Source organism: Pelodiscus sinensis, chromosome 4 (assembly GCF_049634645.1).
Source record: "Pelodiscus sinensis isolate JC-2024 chromosome 4, ASM4963464v1, whole genome shotgun sequence".
NCBI lineage: Eukaryota > Metazoa > Chordata > Testudines > Trionychidae > Pelodiscus > Pelodiscus sinensis.
In genome coordinates, this window is record NC_134714.1 from 9,935,680 (window position 1) to 9,949,687 (window position 14,008).

The 14,008-nt window shown below is 41.6% G+C and overlaps 1 protein-coding gene across 2 annotated transcripts in view; it reads left to right on the forward strand.

Moving 5' to 3' along the window:
- The window catches only part of PELI2 (pellino E3 ubiquitin protein ligase family member 2), a 228,053-nt gene that overhangs the window by 134,296 nt on the left and 79,749 nt on the right, over nucleotides 1-14,008 (forward strand). For both annotated transcript variants that reach the window (XM_075926280.1, XM_075926281.1), the window contains one exon: nucleotides 1,581-1,710. In XM_075926280.1, coding sequence (XP_075782395.1) covers nucleotides 1,581-1,710 — 130 coding nt within the window. The remainder of the gene's footprint in view (nucleotides 1-1,580; nucleotides 1,711-14,008) is intronic.

Here is a 14,008-nt window from a genome sequence, read left to right on the forward strand (position 1 = left end):
AAAACCTCTCAATCATTCAGAGGTAGAAGTTATTTAACTAATGCAGAAAAATCAGGCAAAATAGGAAGCTCAGACAAAACAGTCTTTTCCAGCATAACCCTTTAGTATACTTAAAATACTGAGACAGTTTTTACATGGAAACTGCAGTGTTCCATAGCTTTCTCAGTTATCAAGTAGCCCTAGTAGGATCTGGAATTAAATATTCAGTTGTTTACATAGTAAAACTTTAATTAAAAATGCAAGAGAACATAAAATGAAGCTAATTATTCTTTGTGTGATCTCTTAAGGAATTGTTACATCTACAAATATAGCTATTTTCTGTTTGAAAGCTTGAATAGAGTGTTGTCTGGAGGCAAGCTAAGACCTACCTATTTTTTCACAAGTATTATTGTCTTGTGTAGATGACCTCTTATGAATCTAAATAAATGTGAAAGGACTATTCAGACTGCAGAAGTAAGCACTCAGGTTAGGAATTAAGTTTGCCAATGCAGTCTTTCATTTGGCTACCTTGTACATATGTATTATGACACATAATTGTGTGATCTTACTGTATTTTTCTACAGGCCCCCTTTATCAGTTAATGCACAGGATAGACAGGAACTGATTTATGGAAAGGCATCTCTGTTAATTGCATTAAGGAGAAAGCTAGGGGACATATATAAAGCTGATCCTATTCTGATCAGGGAGCTCACAAATACATTGCACTGTGCACAAGGGTTGCAATAAGAATATTCCTCACCAAAAGATGTGGGAAGGTTAGGAATCTCAAGGCTTGTGCACTCCTAAGAATCTGTTCCTTGGAGGATGCTATATTCTCACTGAGGTTGGATAACCTTCCTCTGAGTAACAAGTATTTTGGGACTGGTCTCTTTGGAGAGAGAGGAAGGATTTAGGGAATATCAATACATACCATATTCCTAAGGAAGCCTCATTAATGACTTTGTTTAAGGGTTTCATTTCACTGAAGAGCATGTGAGATTTTTAAATTTCCAAAAGAAATCAAACCTCATTAGATCTTTGGGTTTTAAGAAGTTCCTATGTGATTTAGGAACCTAAATTCTATCCTTTCAATAGGATGTACCTGTAAGGACTTAAGAACTTCTGAAAACCTTTTTCCCTTCCCTGAGTGATTTTTGGAGAAGAGGAAAAACAAATTTCTAAAACTTTTAATACTTTACAATGTGTAGAAAAGTTAGAATTGCACTCAAAGTACAGAAATATGGGTACAGTCATAAGGCCAGACTAGTGTTTCCAATATAGAGGTGCAAAAATGTTTCCATAGCTTGTAAAACTAGCCTTCTCAAAGTTGCTGCATTCAACTCTCAGGCTTTCTTAGGATGTAACAGAATCTGTTAAATGAAAATGTTAAGTTCTGAAGTGTTTGAACAGTTTTTTAAATCAGAACATGAAAGCTGTACTTATTGAGCTAGTAAGTAAACTTTCTTGCTCTCCAGGGTGTGCTGCCTCCTCCTTTGTAATCTTTATGGCACATGATCTGATAGCTTCATTTACAACTCTGCTTCTCTTCCCTTCTTCATGACAGAGAGTCTGGAATAAACATATCTTCTTGTTTGTTTTAGGTACAATGGTTCCCTCCCTAATGGAGACAGAGGACGTAGGAAAAGCAGGTTTGCTCTTTACAAGAGACCAAAGGCTAATGGAGTCAAACCCAGCACTGTTCATGTGATATCAACACCCCAAGCATCTAAGGTATGTGGCAGTTGGAGAATTCTGCTTCCTGATAATCTTGGCTGAAGATAAAACTTTCTTTTTTGGGTGGCGTGTTTGCTTTCCCCTCTTCTCTTTTGCTGCCATCTTTTCAGTTATGTTGTTGTTTAGACTTGAAACTAGCCTACCATCTCTGTCCAGTGGTACTCTTAAATGATAATTGAAACCTCAACCCTAATTTTGAGTTAAGTAGTTGTTTACACAACAGATCAATTCTTATCTGATTCTGTTGCTTCTATACAAATATTGTACTTTATCATCTGTGATAAATCTTTATTTTTGCTATATGCAGCACGAAGAAAGAGTGAGACTGTAACTATCTATGATGTATACAACAAATATTTTCCTTGTCTTTGTAACCTATAATATAATTAACATTAAAGCAGGGGTGTCCAAACTTTTTTCAAAGAGGGCCAGATTTGATGAAGTGAACATGCGTGAGGGCCGACCATTTTGCCTGACATGCTTTGAACCATTAAAATTAAATGCAAATTAACTATTTTATGCAAAGTTTATTGCAAACGGCATACTTTTCATTTCGTCACATGGATGACAAATCTAAACAGGTGTTAAATCACTCTGCCTTTCATATCTGAAGGCCAGATGAAAAAAAAATCCAGGAAGCTGAAATATATGTCAGGAACATTGTAAAGTACATTACATATTATTGGTAATAAAGGTTGTCTGTCAACTTTTAAGTTCAAAAAACATGAACAGGAACATAACACCAAGTATACATGTTGTGTCCAAATATATTTATAACTGATTTAGACCAACTGACATTAACTGAGATTTTACAATGTATTCATCTCAATACATATGGATTCGTTGGGGGCCATAAAAGATAGATATTGCCAAATTACCTGGGGGGCCATATTAAACCGGAACACGGGCCGCAATTGGCCCGCGGGCCGGACTTTGGACATGCCTGCATTAAAGTATAAAAAACAGTTTGACACCTCTTCAGAAAGAGATTTGCCATTTTTTGATGTGAAAACTGTAATCCTCTCTAGTTCTCTAATATACATGGTGTATTCATTGCTCTGCATATGTATGCATGTGCATCCATTGAGTTGGGACTTTTTCCTTAAGTCTGTCCTATATTATTGGAGGGAGGCATGGGTAGCATGAACCTCCTGGTAAAACAGAATGAACTCTACTTGGTGGAAAGATTTTATATTAGTTAGGGGGGATATAACTTTTATAATGTCAGTAACATTTGCTTTTTAATAAGCCTCTTTTTTTGCACTAGTCCAAATGTGGTTAAGAAATCCGAAAACACTGGCAAGGTACATCTACACTGAACTGTGACTAGTTTTCATTTATTGAAGTAAAATAGAAATTATATACATTTTATTTAAAGTGGCAAATTTTGATGTTTAGACTAGAATCAAGGACAAAGCTGTGCTCCATTAATTTAGAACTTGGATTTAATTCAAATCATGTAAATATTATAGACATTCAGATGCTGCTTCTTATTTGTTCAGAGGTCAGCTATGACAATCATGTGATAGGTTTTGAAGGTGTAATTTTGGTTTAAGCACGTCGGAAGAAAATATGGAAGTTCCTCCATCTTTCTTAAACAAATTGAGGCTACAGGATAAAGTTAAAAAAATGAAAAAATAAGATCAAAGGTAAAGCAGTATATAAGAGCATATACAAAAAGACTCTAGCCTGAAATAAACGGGGTTGATGTATTGGTGTCCAGAAATAGGCTTCTTGTTCACACTTGGAATTCTATCTTTAAAACACAACAGAATTAAACGGAGAGCTGAAGACCGATCAGAGTTCTTGCTAATCAGTGGGCTGTTGTGTGGCTATACAAAATAAACTTTGTGCCAAAAGAGGAAAATGACAAGTTCAAATATAGTGGTGTGTTTTTGTTTGTTTGTTTGTTTTGCTAGTTGTAAGGGGATCATACTGCAAAATGCAGTTACTCTGTTTAAGGGATTCAATAAAATTCTTGACATCAGAATAATGAGGCATCAGAGGAGACTTCCAAGTTACATAGCCTGACTTAAACAATGGAGAGGCAGAACAGGAAGCAGTGTGTGATGAGGAACTGTGAAAAGAACATTGGTAGACCTAATTCCAGAGAACAGGACATCAGCCATTGTGCACAAACACACCTGAAGAGATGATTAATAGACATATGTGGAGGGAGAGCTTAATTGGGGACAAGTAAACAGCCTTACAGGGCTGAAGTGGACTTGCCTTAAGAAAAACAATCAACGTGGAAAAGATTTCTAGCATGTGGTTGAACATGTTGAAGATGAGCTATCCAATTATTTAAAATATATTCAGCATGTAAGCAGGCCTAACTATATTTGGTTCTTGTCAGTGATTTTTTTTAGAGAGTTGCTATTAGTAGGAGAATCCAGTGACACCAAATAGTTTCTTGAAAACCTAATATTCTTTATCTATTGGAACATTGAAATTGGTGTCAAAGGTTAAAATAACAAAGCATGCTTTAAGTTTGGGGGGGGGGGGTGGTAGTTTCCCAGCTTATCGCATGCACTCTTCCACTTCTGGGAACCTGGGTTCCATCTGCTTTTCTGCAGATCTTTTTTGGCTGTTTCTGTAACATTTATCTAAATTCTCTGTTTAAGGTGTTATGCCTGAAGGCTATGTCCTAACCTTCGAGGTGTTGGACAAATGAACCAACAGAACCTATGCTGTCAACTAAAGAAAGCGCTTATATATCTACAGGCCATTAAGACTGAGTTAACTCTTTGCAGCCCTGTTGCAGACAACATGATAGTAATCAAATAGAGATGTACATTAATTTTGTGAGCTTCAGAGGGGTAGCTGAGTTAGTTTGTACAGGATAAACTTAAAAAACAAGAAGAAGTCTGGTAGCACTTTAAAGACTAACAAAACATTTAGATGGTATCATGAGCTTTTGTGGACACAGCCCACTTCTTCAGATGACCGGAAAGTACTTTCTGTAGTTGATGGATTTCCAGTCTAATTTTGTGTGTTAGAGTGGTAGCCATGTTAGTCTGTTTTTGCTAAAACAAGGAGTCCTGTGGCATTTTAAAGATTAACAAATGTAATTGGACATACAATTTGTCTTTAAGGTGCTACAGGAGTCCTCATTTAATTTTATGAATATTTATGCAGATCTCGCCCATATTCTTCCATCACGTATTCATGGACACTAGGAGCTGGGGATTTAAGAAAAATACCAAATCTTGGAAGATTTGCCATAAAAGTTGCAAAAATTTTCAACACTTGAGATTGGGCTGAATTTAAGAAATAGCTGCAGTCATCTAGTCTGATGGCTCTCAACCTTCAGGGTGGCCTTCTGTTCAGCCAGGAAGCAAAATCTCCCTTACGATGGATGCAGCAGTTCCAGCTGCATGTGATCACTGCTGTCACCCAGCCAGCAACACAAGTGGTGGAAAAAAACAAAGGGTGTCCTTGTTCGAAGACTCATTCCTCTTCCTGCTCTATTTGCTGATTGGTCTTCATGAGACTAGAGAGAAGAGGGTGTGTAGAAATTGACAGTGCATCAGAGGATCCAATAGGGACAACTCTTACTGTCTCATGAAACTGAGATGAGCTCTTTTATTTTATTTTATTTAAGATCCAGATTGTCTTCTCAATATGCTTTAAAATTCACAAGCCAACTTATGTGGATTCTCATGGCTTGTAGTAATGCTAATGGTGCAAATTTAGGGACAGTGTTCTTATGAGAATTTAGAATTAAAAGTCCTGTCAGTAAACTTTCCCATTCTTGCAACGTTTTTGCATGCACCTATGGCTCTCACTGTTGCACTAGTACTACTATCACCTTTAAAAAGTGATAATCAAAATGGGTTTGATCTTGGCTTTTGTTTGGCACTCACTGAGGATATGTCTACACAGCAGGGCTTAACTCAAAATAAGCTACACAAATTGAGCTATGTCAATTGCATAGCTTATTTTGAAATAGAGCACTCTTCCTTCAACTTCCTTTATTCCTCGTGAAATGAAGGTTACAGGAGTCGGAGAAGTCCTCCAGCTTGACAGTATTTCAACATTATTTCAAAATAATGTTGCTGTGTAGACATATCCTGACACACTGGGAAAATCCTGTTTAAAATTACTAGGGGTTCTCTCTGGTTCTATAAGCTTCTGAAACTGTAGTGCCACATCAGAGTGAATGTGACTTGGGCATGTGCGACATGATTGGTTCTGTATTGCAAGCAAAGAGTGTATAGGGTCATGCTTGACATTAGCGACTGGGCAGATCACTGCAACATACCATTGTTGAACCTGATCATCACCCAAGGAGTGAGTTTCATTTTTGTCCTAAGTGCACAGTGCTTTGAATAGCTGGCCCTTTGGAAAGTTTTGAAAATTTGTAGTCCTTTGGTCAGAGGAGTTCCAAGATACAATCCCCACAAAGTGTGCTCCTTTGTTTTCAGATTCTTATAACTGCTGGCACAAAGGTAGAATGATGTTAAAGCTGCAGTCTTAATAAAACTTTTATAATGGAACTATCCCTGGGCTAGAGATGTAAAATCCCATTTTACTGGTTAAGTTTAACCTATTAACCGGGATGCTGTGGGTGAGGGTCCTGGCCAGGCTGTAGCAGCCCCCCACCTGTGGCGTGGCATGGAGGACCCAGCTGGGCCAGCGTGGCCCCCTCTACAATGAGGTGGGGTGGGAGGACTGCTTGGCTGGGCCCACCATGCTGCAGGGCTGCTCCAGCCTGGCCAGCCACCAGATAACTGATTACTGGGTGATTAATCAGTTAACCTTTTACATTCCTGCTCTGAACTCAACAGTTCAGCTTTACCAAAGATCACTTCAGAAATATTTCAGATTATTGTATTATAAAATCTTTAGTACCTTTTTGTTTAGACTGTTCACGTCAGTGCAACCTGTTTCCTCAGGAAGTCCCTTGACACATACTGAAGAACGTATTTGTGTTGGCTTTATGGGAACAAGTTCTGTCCTAATGCCATCTGCAGTAGTTAAGATTTCACCTTCATGCTAGGCTTCAAGTAGCTTGCAGTCCAGTTACATCCTCAGTGTAACAGGCGGATGTGAAAACATAGTACCTGTATGGAAATCTCTATTGAGTGCATTAATAATGAAATTTTTGGAACCTGATGTCTTCCTGCTATTGATGTCGGATAGCAGGGTTTTCTAAATTTGAGAGCTGCAAATTTTAGAATTTGTATATCTGCAAGATATATTTATATTTATTTGTATTTATTTTGTTTAGCTTTTGTTTTAACAGATTCATGTGTTAATATGTATTTATAGCAATTTACTTGCTTCCATAATAGTTAAATGTTTCAGAAATTAGTAAGTGGCTTGTACAGTATGTTTGACATACTAACTATCCAAGCATACACCATCACATATCATCCTGCTGTATTTGGATTAATTAATTTTTCTTTTTTAGTGGCTATATAGCACAGAATTTAAGAGGAGTATTGCACAGGGGGCCATCATAATAGGATACTAGGGGATTGTTCCCCCTTCTTGCTAAGCTTGCCAACCCCCCCTCTCTCTGAGAGTAGGCAGCCTTGGCTCTCTCTTCCATCTGGCCACCGGGGAGGCCTAGGCCCAGGGGAGTGCGGGCTTGGTTCCTGTGGATACAGATGTGATGACATCATTCTGTCATCCTGCAGGAAAATGTTTTGTTTTATTTATTTGTGTGTGTGTGTGTGTGTGTGTGTGTGTGTGTGTGTATGAGAGAGTGATTTTAAGTTAACAAGTATTTTATTGTGTGTAAACATTTAAACTGTTTTCTTCTTTAGCAAAATTGTTTTGAGTTCAGACTGGCTAGTGAAGTAACTCATCAAAAGTCTACGACCATTGTGTCTGTTTGTACACACTGGTAAATTCTGGTCCACACTACTTAAATGGTCAGCAAAAACATGTCTGTGTGTGTCTCTAGTAGGGATGTTCAGTATCAGTTAATTGAATAGTCAATTAACCTCATGAATTCCTATCAGTTAGTCAACTATTCTGTAGTCCTGGGGGGGTGAGGCCGGCAGATATTGCACTCTGGTCTTACTCCCAAGGAATCCCCTGCCCTATATCAGAGGCAGCAGTGCAGGGTGCCAGGTGGGAACGGGTCCGCGAGGGGAGTTGGTTTGTCACCCTGTGCTGCTGCCTCTGATATAGGGGGTGCCTGTCACCCTGTGCTGCTGCCTCTGATATAGGGGGTGGTCTGAGCTCCTGGACCTGGTGCGAACTGGAACTGAGCTGGGTTGCCTGCCTGCTCGGCTCCTAATACACTTTAAATGCAGAGCTGCAGTCTGGGTAGGTCCTGGAACCCCTCGCAAGCCAGGACTGAGCCAATGTGCTGGCCAGCCTGCTAAAAAGTTTACTGGTGGGGTGGGAGTCGGGAAATGCTTGTTGTCTATAGCATTAACCTATAAGCTTTTGCTTATCAGTTAATTGGTTAATTGACTGCACTATTACATCCCTAGTCTCTAGCATCACACAAAGTTTTCATCATAATATTAAAGCCCAGACTTCAAATACAGTAACATCTGGGTATCACAGTAGTTAACCACCTGCCAAGCTCCCTATTCTGTATGCCTGAGGCATCTAGTCAGCTAATAGAATAGCTCTCATTCATATTACGTTTTACATGCACTACAAAAGGCATACGATATACCAGTTACTGTTTTTTACAAAGATAATAAAAGGCAAGTATGAGGTGAGAGGTTAAAACCTTTTACTGTTCTGAGTACATAGATTGAATTAGATACATTGAGTTGGACTATTCCTTTGCACTTTCTTTAAACCCTTATAAAAGAGCTTTTGTGTATTTATATCACTGTGTAAGGCAAGGCCTATGGGTGTGTGCCAGAGACCAGTGATGCAATGGATTGCAGCTGGTGATCCTTCTGATATGAAAAGGACCCAAAGTTGTTTTTTTTAAATCCTTTTGATGATGGGCTTTTTTGGCATCTAAGAACCTGAGACTAAATCAGGTATGCTAGCAATAGCTTCTGTGTGTCCCATTGTGAGTAGTTCCAAAAATTTAAGAGTAAATAATAAGCAGAGAAATCTTTTTTTGTTCCTGATAACTTATAAGTTGACACTAAAATTTTTGGTCTGCTCTAGCCTTTCACATAGCTCTTTGCATTTTTCATTTGTGAGCTGCTAATGGAAATTTTCACTGCACAGAATGCTAATGAGCCAGCCTTCTTCCTCCTCTTCATTTCCTGGATATGAATTTGTATTCCTGCTTTGTTTACCAACCAATATGGATATTTGAACTGCTGTTCTCCTTCCATTTGAGGGAAATACACAATTTATTCTTCCTCTTTTCTGCTGGTAACTTAAACCTCTTTTTGCTGAAAAAATCATTTTTGATCACTATGTTCATTTCACTAATGCCAGAGCTAAAGGCAACAGGTCTAATGGTTCCAAGTGCATGGGCTCTTTTAACATCAGATGATCTCCATGTAGACCGACTCATGGTGTCTTGTAAGCCCTAGTTTGGCTGTGCTAGCTGGATTTCTCTCCTCCTCTAGAATCATAGAACCATAGATCTGGAAGAGACCTCAGAAGGTCATCAAGTCCAGCCCCCTACTCTAGGCAGGACCAATCCCAACTAAATCAACCCGGCCAGGGCTTTGTCAAGCCAACTCCACAGGGGCACCAGATCTGCCTGCTCTCCTCTCTCCTGCGCTGCTGCCTCTGATAGAGAGGCAGCACTGCAGAGGGTGAGGGGGACAAGCTGGAGAATGAGGGGAGCTGGCTTTCAAGCCAGCCCCACGCGTGTATTGGCTCCCACAGACCTGCCTGCGCTCTCCTTGCTGCCTCCTACAATGGCAGCAGGGGCGGGAGCAAGCAGGAGCTGGTGCTGGGGAGTGCTACTACATCTGACCAAGCAGCCTTGTCTGCAGCGAGCCTGGGCCAGCCGCAGACAGAGGCTGCTTCATTGCAGCAGCCCCTGTCTGAGGGGGGTCCAAACTCCCCACAAAGCAGCCTCTGTTTGTGGGGAGCTCAGCCCCCTGGCAGACAGGGGCTGCTGCCACCCCATGCTGTTGCCTCTGGATCAGAGCCAGCAGAATGGGGAGGCAGGTGGCCAGTATGCATGGAGAGCTGGTTTTTAAACTGGTTCTCCTTGTCCACTGGTGCCTGCCTGCCACCCTGCGCTGCTGCCTCTAATACAGAGAGCATGGAGTGTCAGGGGGCTCCTCTGGGGAGGAGCTGGGAGTGAACTGGCTGTCAGCCCCACCCTCAGGGACTATCGAATAGTCGTGCAAGCGCTAAGTTTTCTTGTGGTTACACGACTCTTCAAGTATACTATCATCCCTACTCCTTGAAGGTACGTAATCTGTTTTTCTGGGCATCTGTTTCATTTTTATTTATTTGTGGTAGGTAGGCAAGGCAACATTCTACTTCTCCTACAGACTGCAAAGGATCTTTGTTTCCTTGTTAATTACCTGCAGAGTCAGCCTCACTGCCTCTTGCCATCACAACAGCAGCATGTACCGTTACTGACTAAGTTGCTGCAGTCCTAATCAAGTTTTGTGCTGTTACTAGAAAAGCACAAAGTGCAAATGCATAAATATAATTGCTTTTGTGAGACTTTTTCAGTTCAGTAACTAGCAAAACTGCAGAAATATAGGATTCCCCATGTTGACTTACTCAGTGTGAACCTCTGTATCTGTGTAGATCAAGAAGAGATATTGTTAGCAGCCACTTTCCTCTACACATGTGAGAACAAAATGGAAAATATTGTTTATAGTGGTAGAAAAGCAAAGCTGATGTGCTTTTAAAAAGATTGCTATTCCAAATATTTATTTAGATCCAGGCTGTTTGGCTAGAGCTGTCTTCTGAAGTTACCCAGGCAGGCTTTAATTAGGCAGGAGTTCATGGTTGGCATTCCCCACAGTCACATGCATACTCATTGGGAATTGGATGTAAAGGTTTTGCAACAATTGATCTTTCAAATAGGGAGCCAGGTTGCGATCTCTTACATTTATCATTATACCTATTATTAGTGCTGGTCATCTGTTTGCTTGTCGCTTTATGTAGCTGAATCTGTAAAAGATGGATTGTTATAAATGAATGTTTATCTACTACAGCTGAATTTTTAGGCTCTTCCTATAGAATCGTAGAACTATAGAGCTGGAAGAGACCTTAGAAGGCCATCAAGTCCAACCCCCTGCCCAAGGCAGGACCAATCCCAATTAAATCAACCCAGCCAGGGCTTTGTCAAGCCGAGACTTAAACACCTCTAGGGATGGAGACTCCACTACTTCCCTAGGTAACGCATTCCAGTGCTTCACCACTCTCCAAGTGAAATAGTTTTTCCTAATATCCAACCTGGACCTCTTCCTCCACAGCTTGAGACTAGTGCTCCTTGTTCTGCCATCCGTCACCACTGGGAACAGCCTTTCTCCATCCTCTTTGGAAGCTCCCTGCAGGAAGTTGAAGGCTGCTATCAAATCCCCCCTCACTCTTTGCTTCTGCAGACTAAACAGACCCAATTCCCTCGGCCTCTCCTCATAAGTCATATGTTCCAGCCCCCTAATCATTTTGGTTGCCCTCTGCTGGACCCTCTCCAATGCATCCACATCCTTTTTGTAGTGGGAGGCCAGAACTGGACGCAGTACTCCAGATGTGGCCTCACCAGAGCCGAATAAAGGGGAATAATGACATCTCTGGATCTGCTGGCAATGCTCCTCTTAATGCATCCTAATATGCCATTAGCCTTCTTGGCTACAAGGGCACACTGTTGACTTGTATCCAGCTTCTCATCCACTGTAACCCCCAAGTCCTTTTCTGCAGAACTACTACTTAAGTGGTTGGTCCCCAGCCTATAACAGTGCTTGGGATTCTTCCATCCCAAGTGCAGGACTCTGCACTTGTCCTTGTTGAACCTCATCAGATTTCTTGTGGCCCAGTCCTCCAATTTGTCTGTCACTCTGGACCCTATCTCTGCCCTCAACCGTATTTACCTCTCCCCCTAGCTTAGTGTCATCCGCAAACTTGCTGAGGGTGCAATCCATCCCCTCATCCAGGTCATTAATAAAGATATTGAACAAAACCGGTACTAGAACTGAACCTTGGGGCACTCTGCTAGAAACCGACTGCCATCCTGACATTGAGCCGTTGATCACTACCCGCTGGGCCCGGCCTTCTAGCCAGCTTTCTATCCATCTTACCGTCCATTTATCCAATCCACATTCCCTTAACTTGCTGGCAAGAATATTGTGTGAGACCGTATCAAAAGCCTTGCTAAAGTCAAGGTATATATCATCCACTGCCTTTCCCATATCCAGAGAGTCAGTTACCTCGTCATAGAAGCTAATCGGATTGGTGAGGCACGACTTGCCCTTTGTGAATCCATGCTGACTATTCCTAATCACTTTCCTTTCTTCCAAGTGCCTCAAAATGGATTCCTTAAGGATCCCTTCCATGATTTTTCCAGTAACCAAGGTAAGATGACCGGCCTATAGTTCCCTGGATCGTCCTCCTTCCCTTTTTTGAAGATGGGCACTCCCACCCGCTGCTCCCACTGGCTGTGATTCTGGCCAATGGGAGTAGTGGGAAGAGCCTCCAGGTGAGCGGCTTCCTGTGCTGCCATTCCCCCGGCCAGGGGGAGGAAGGGGCAGCAGCACGTGGAGCCGCTTCCCTTCCCCACAAGCTGGATGCAGCCCATGAGGCTCATGTCCCCTCCCACCATTAATTTCATGGTGAATGTGTCCCTCGTATTATAAAGTCTCTGCTACAGTCTGCTTGTTTGAGTCCAAGGTATGTACTCAGTGCTGTGGAAATTCTGCACCTCCCTGCTCTGTTCCTCAGGCTATCGAATTGTTTGGTTTTGTTTAAAAAGACATTTTGAAGCTCTTTCTCCTTTGTGTGCCTAGAGATCTTCCAGCCCTAGAGGTCAGAGTAATAAGGAAGTATCTTGGTGGTCCATATGGGAAGCGAGAAGGCCCAAAGCAGACCCAACCTCACACATGGGCAATTTCCCCTGTATTGTTCTAAATGAAGAATTTTGGTCTCAGAAGGCTAGATCTGTAAACATTCAGCATTTTACAAACACTTGCAAGTATTCTCTATTTTGCTCTCGGGAGCTTTGTCATAATAACCAACTGTAAAGTTCCTTTGGTAGTTATAAATGAGACAGCAAGCTTTTTAAAAAATCTAACAATTCTGTGCTGTGGTGTTATCAGCAGGAGAAATTTGATTTAAGATAAGCAATTCTAGCTACCAGAATAGCATAGCTGCAGCCAACATAGCTTAAACTGAGTTTCTGTGGCAGCCCCCCTGCGGGAGGTCCACAGGAAAACTCTCCTGTCAACTTCCCTTACTCCTCGCAACTCCATGGAGTACTGGGGTCGAGGGGGGCACCATCCATGTTTATCGAGTCGTTCCTTATTAAACTGCCCCCTCCATTGCATTTTCCCCCTGTAAATTCCACCCCCACCAACCACAGTATTTTGAACCAATAAAGGGCCTTTTCTCGTCAATCGAGTTTTATTATGCGCACAAACACACATAATAAAGAAAATAAGATAATGTGCACAAAATGGGTGATAATACTTTGGAGATGGGGAGAAACAAGGAAAGCTTGCTTAGTGATGTATTGCCATAATGGTCAAAGATCCTTCTGATCCTTATACCCTCCCCTGGTGCAAGAGATACTGAACGTCTCTACTCCCTGCTACCACATAGGAGATTTGGAAGAGGAGGATGTAGAACTTGAGGTTCTGCATAGGCTGCAGTGGTAGCAGGTCAGCATAGGTTTCAGTGGAACTCTAGCATCCAATTGCCTTTCTTGAACCTCAGCCAGATTTCTCAACATGTCTGCTCCTTCATAATCCTACGCATCCTTTCTTGTGTGGCGCACACTTGTTCCATGCATGCTCTCCTGTTCTTCCTGTCCATGCCCCTGTCCTTGGACAGTGTAATTCTCCATGTTTTGAGCTCTATCTTGTCATTCTCACCAGTGAGCATTAATTAATCTTTTGCACATTTTCATAAAAGTGGAATGTCTGTGGGGCAGAAACAGGATGGTTGTTCACCTGCTTTGTCTTCTGGTAATCTTGCCATAGCTCCTGTATGTCCATGTAGCCCTTCTTCCCTATGCTCTGTGTGATCTTGGCATAGACGTCAGTATTTTTTCTGCTGGGTCAGAGCTCTACTTCCACAGAGTCTTCTCACACAGAAAGGACCACCATCACCTCCTGTGTACTTCATGCTGAAGTACATTTGAGGCCTTGAGCCTCCATGATCAGTCGCATAAGTTTCCAGGACTGTAACGGGAGAAGTTGTTTCCTGTGTACCTGAGCGATGTGCA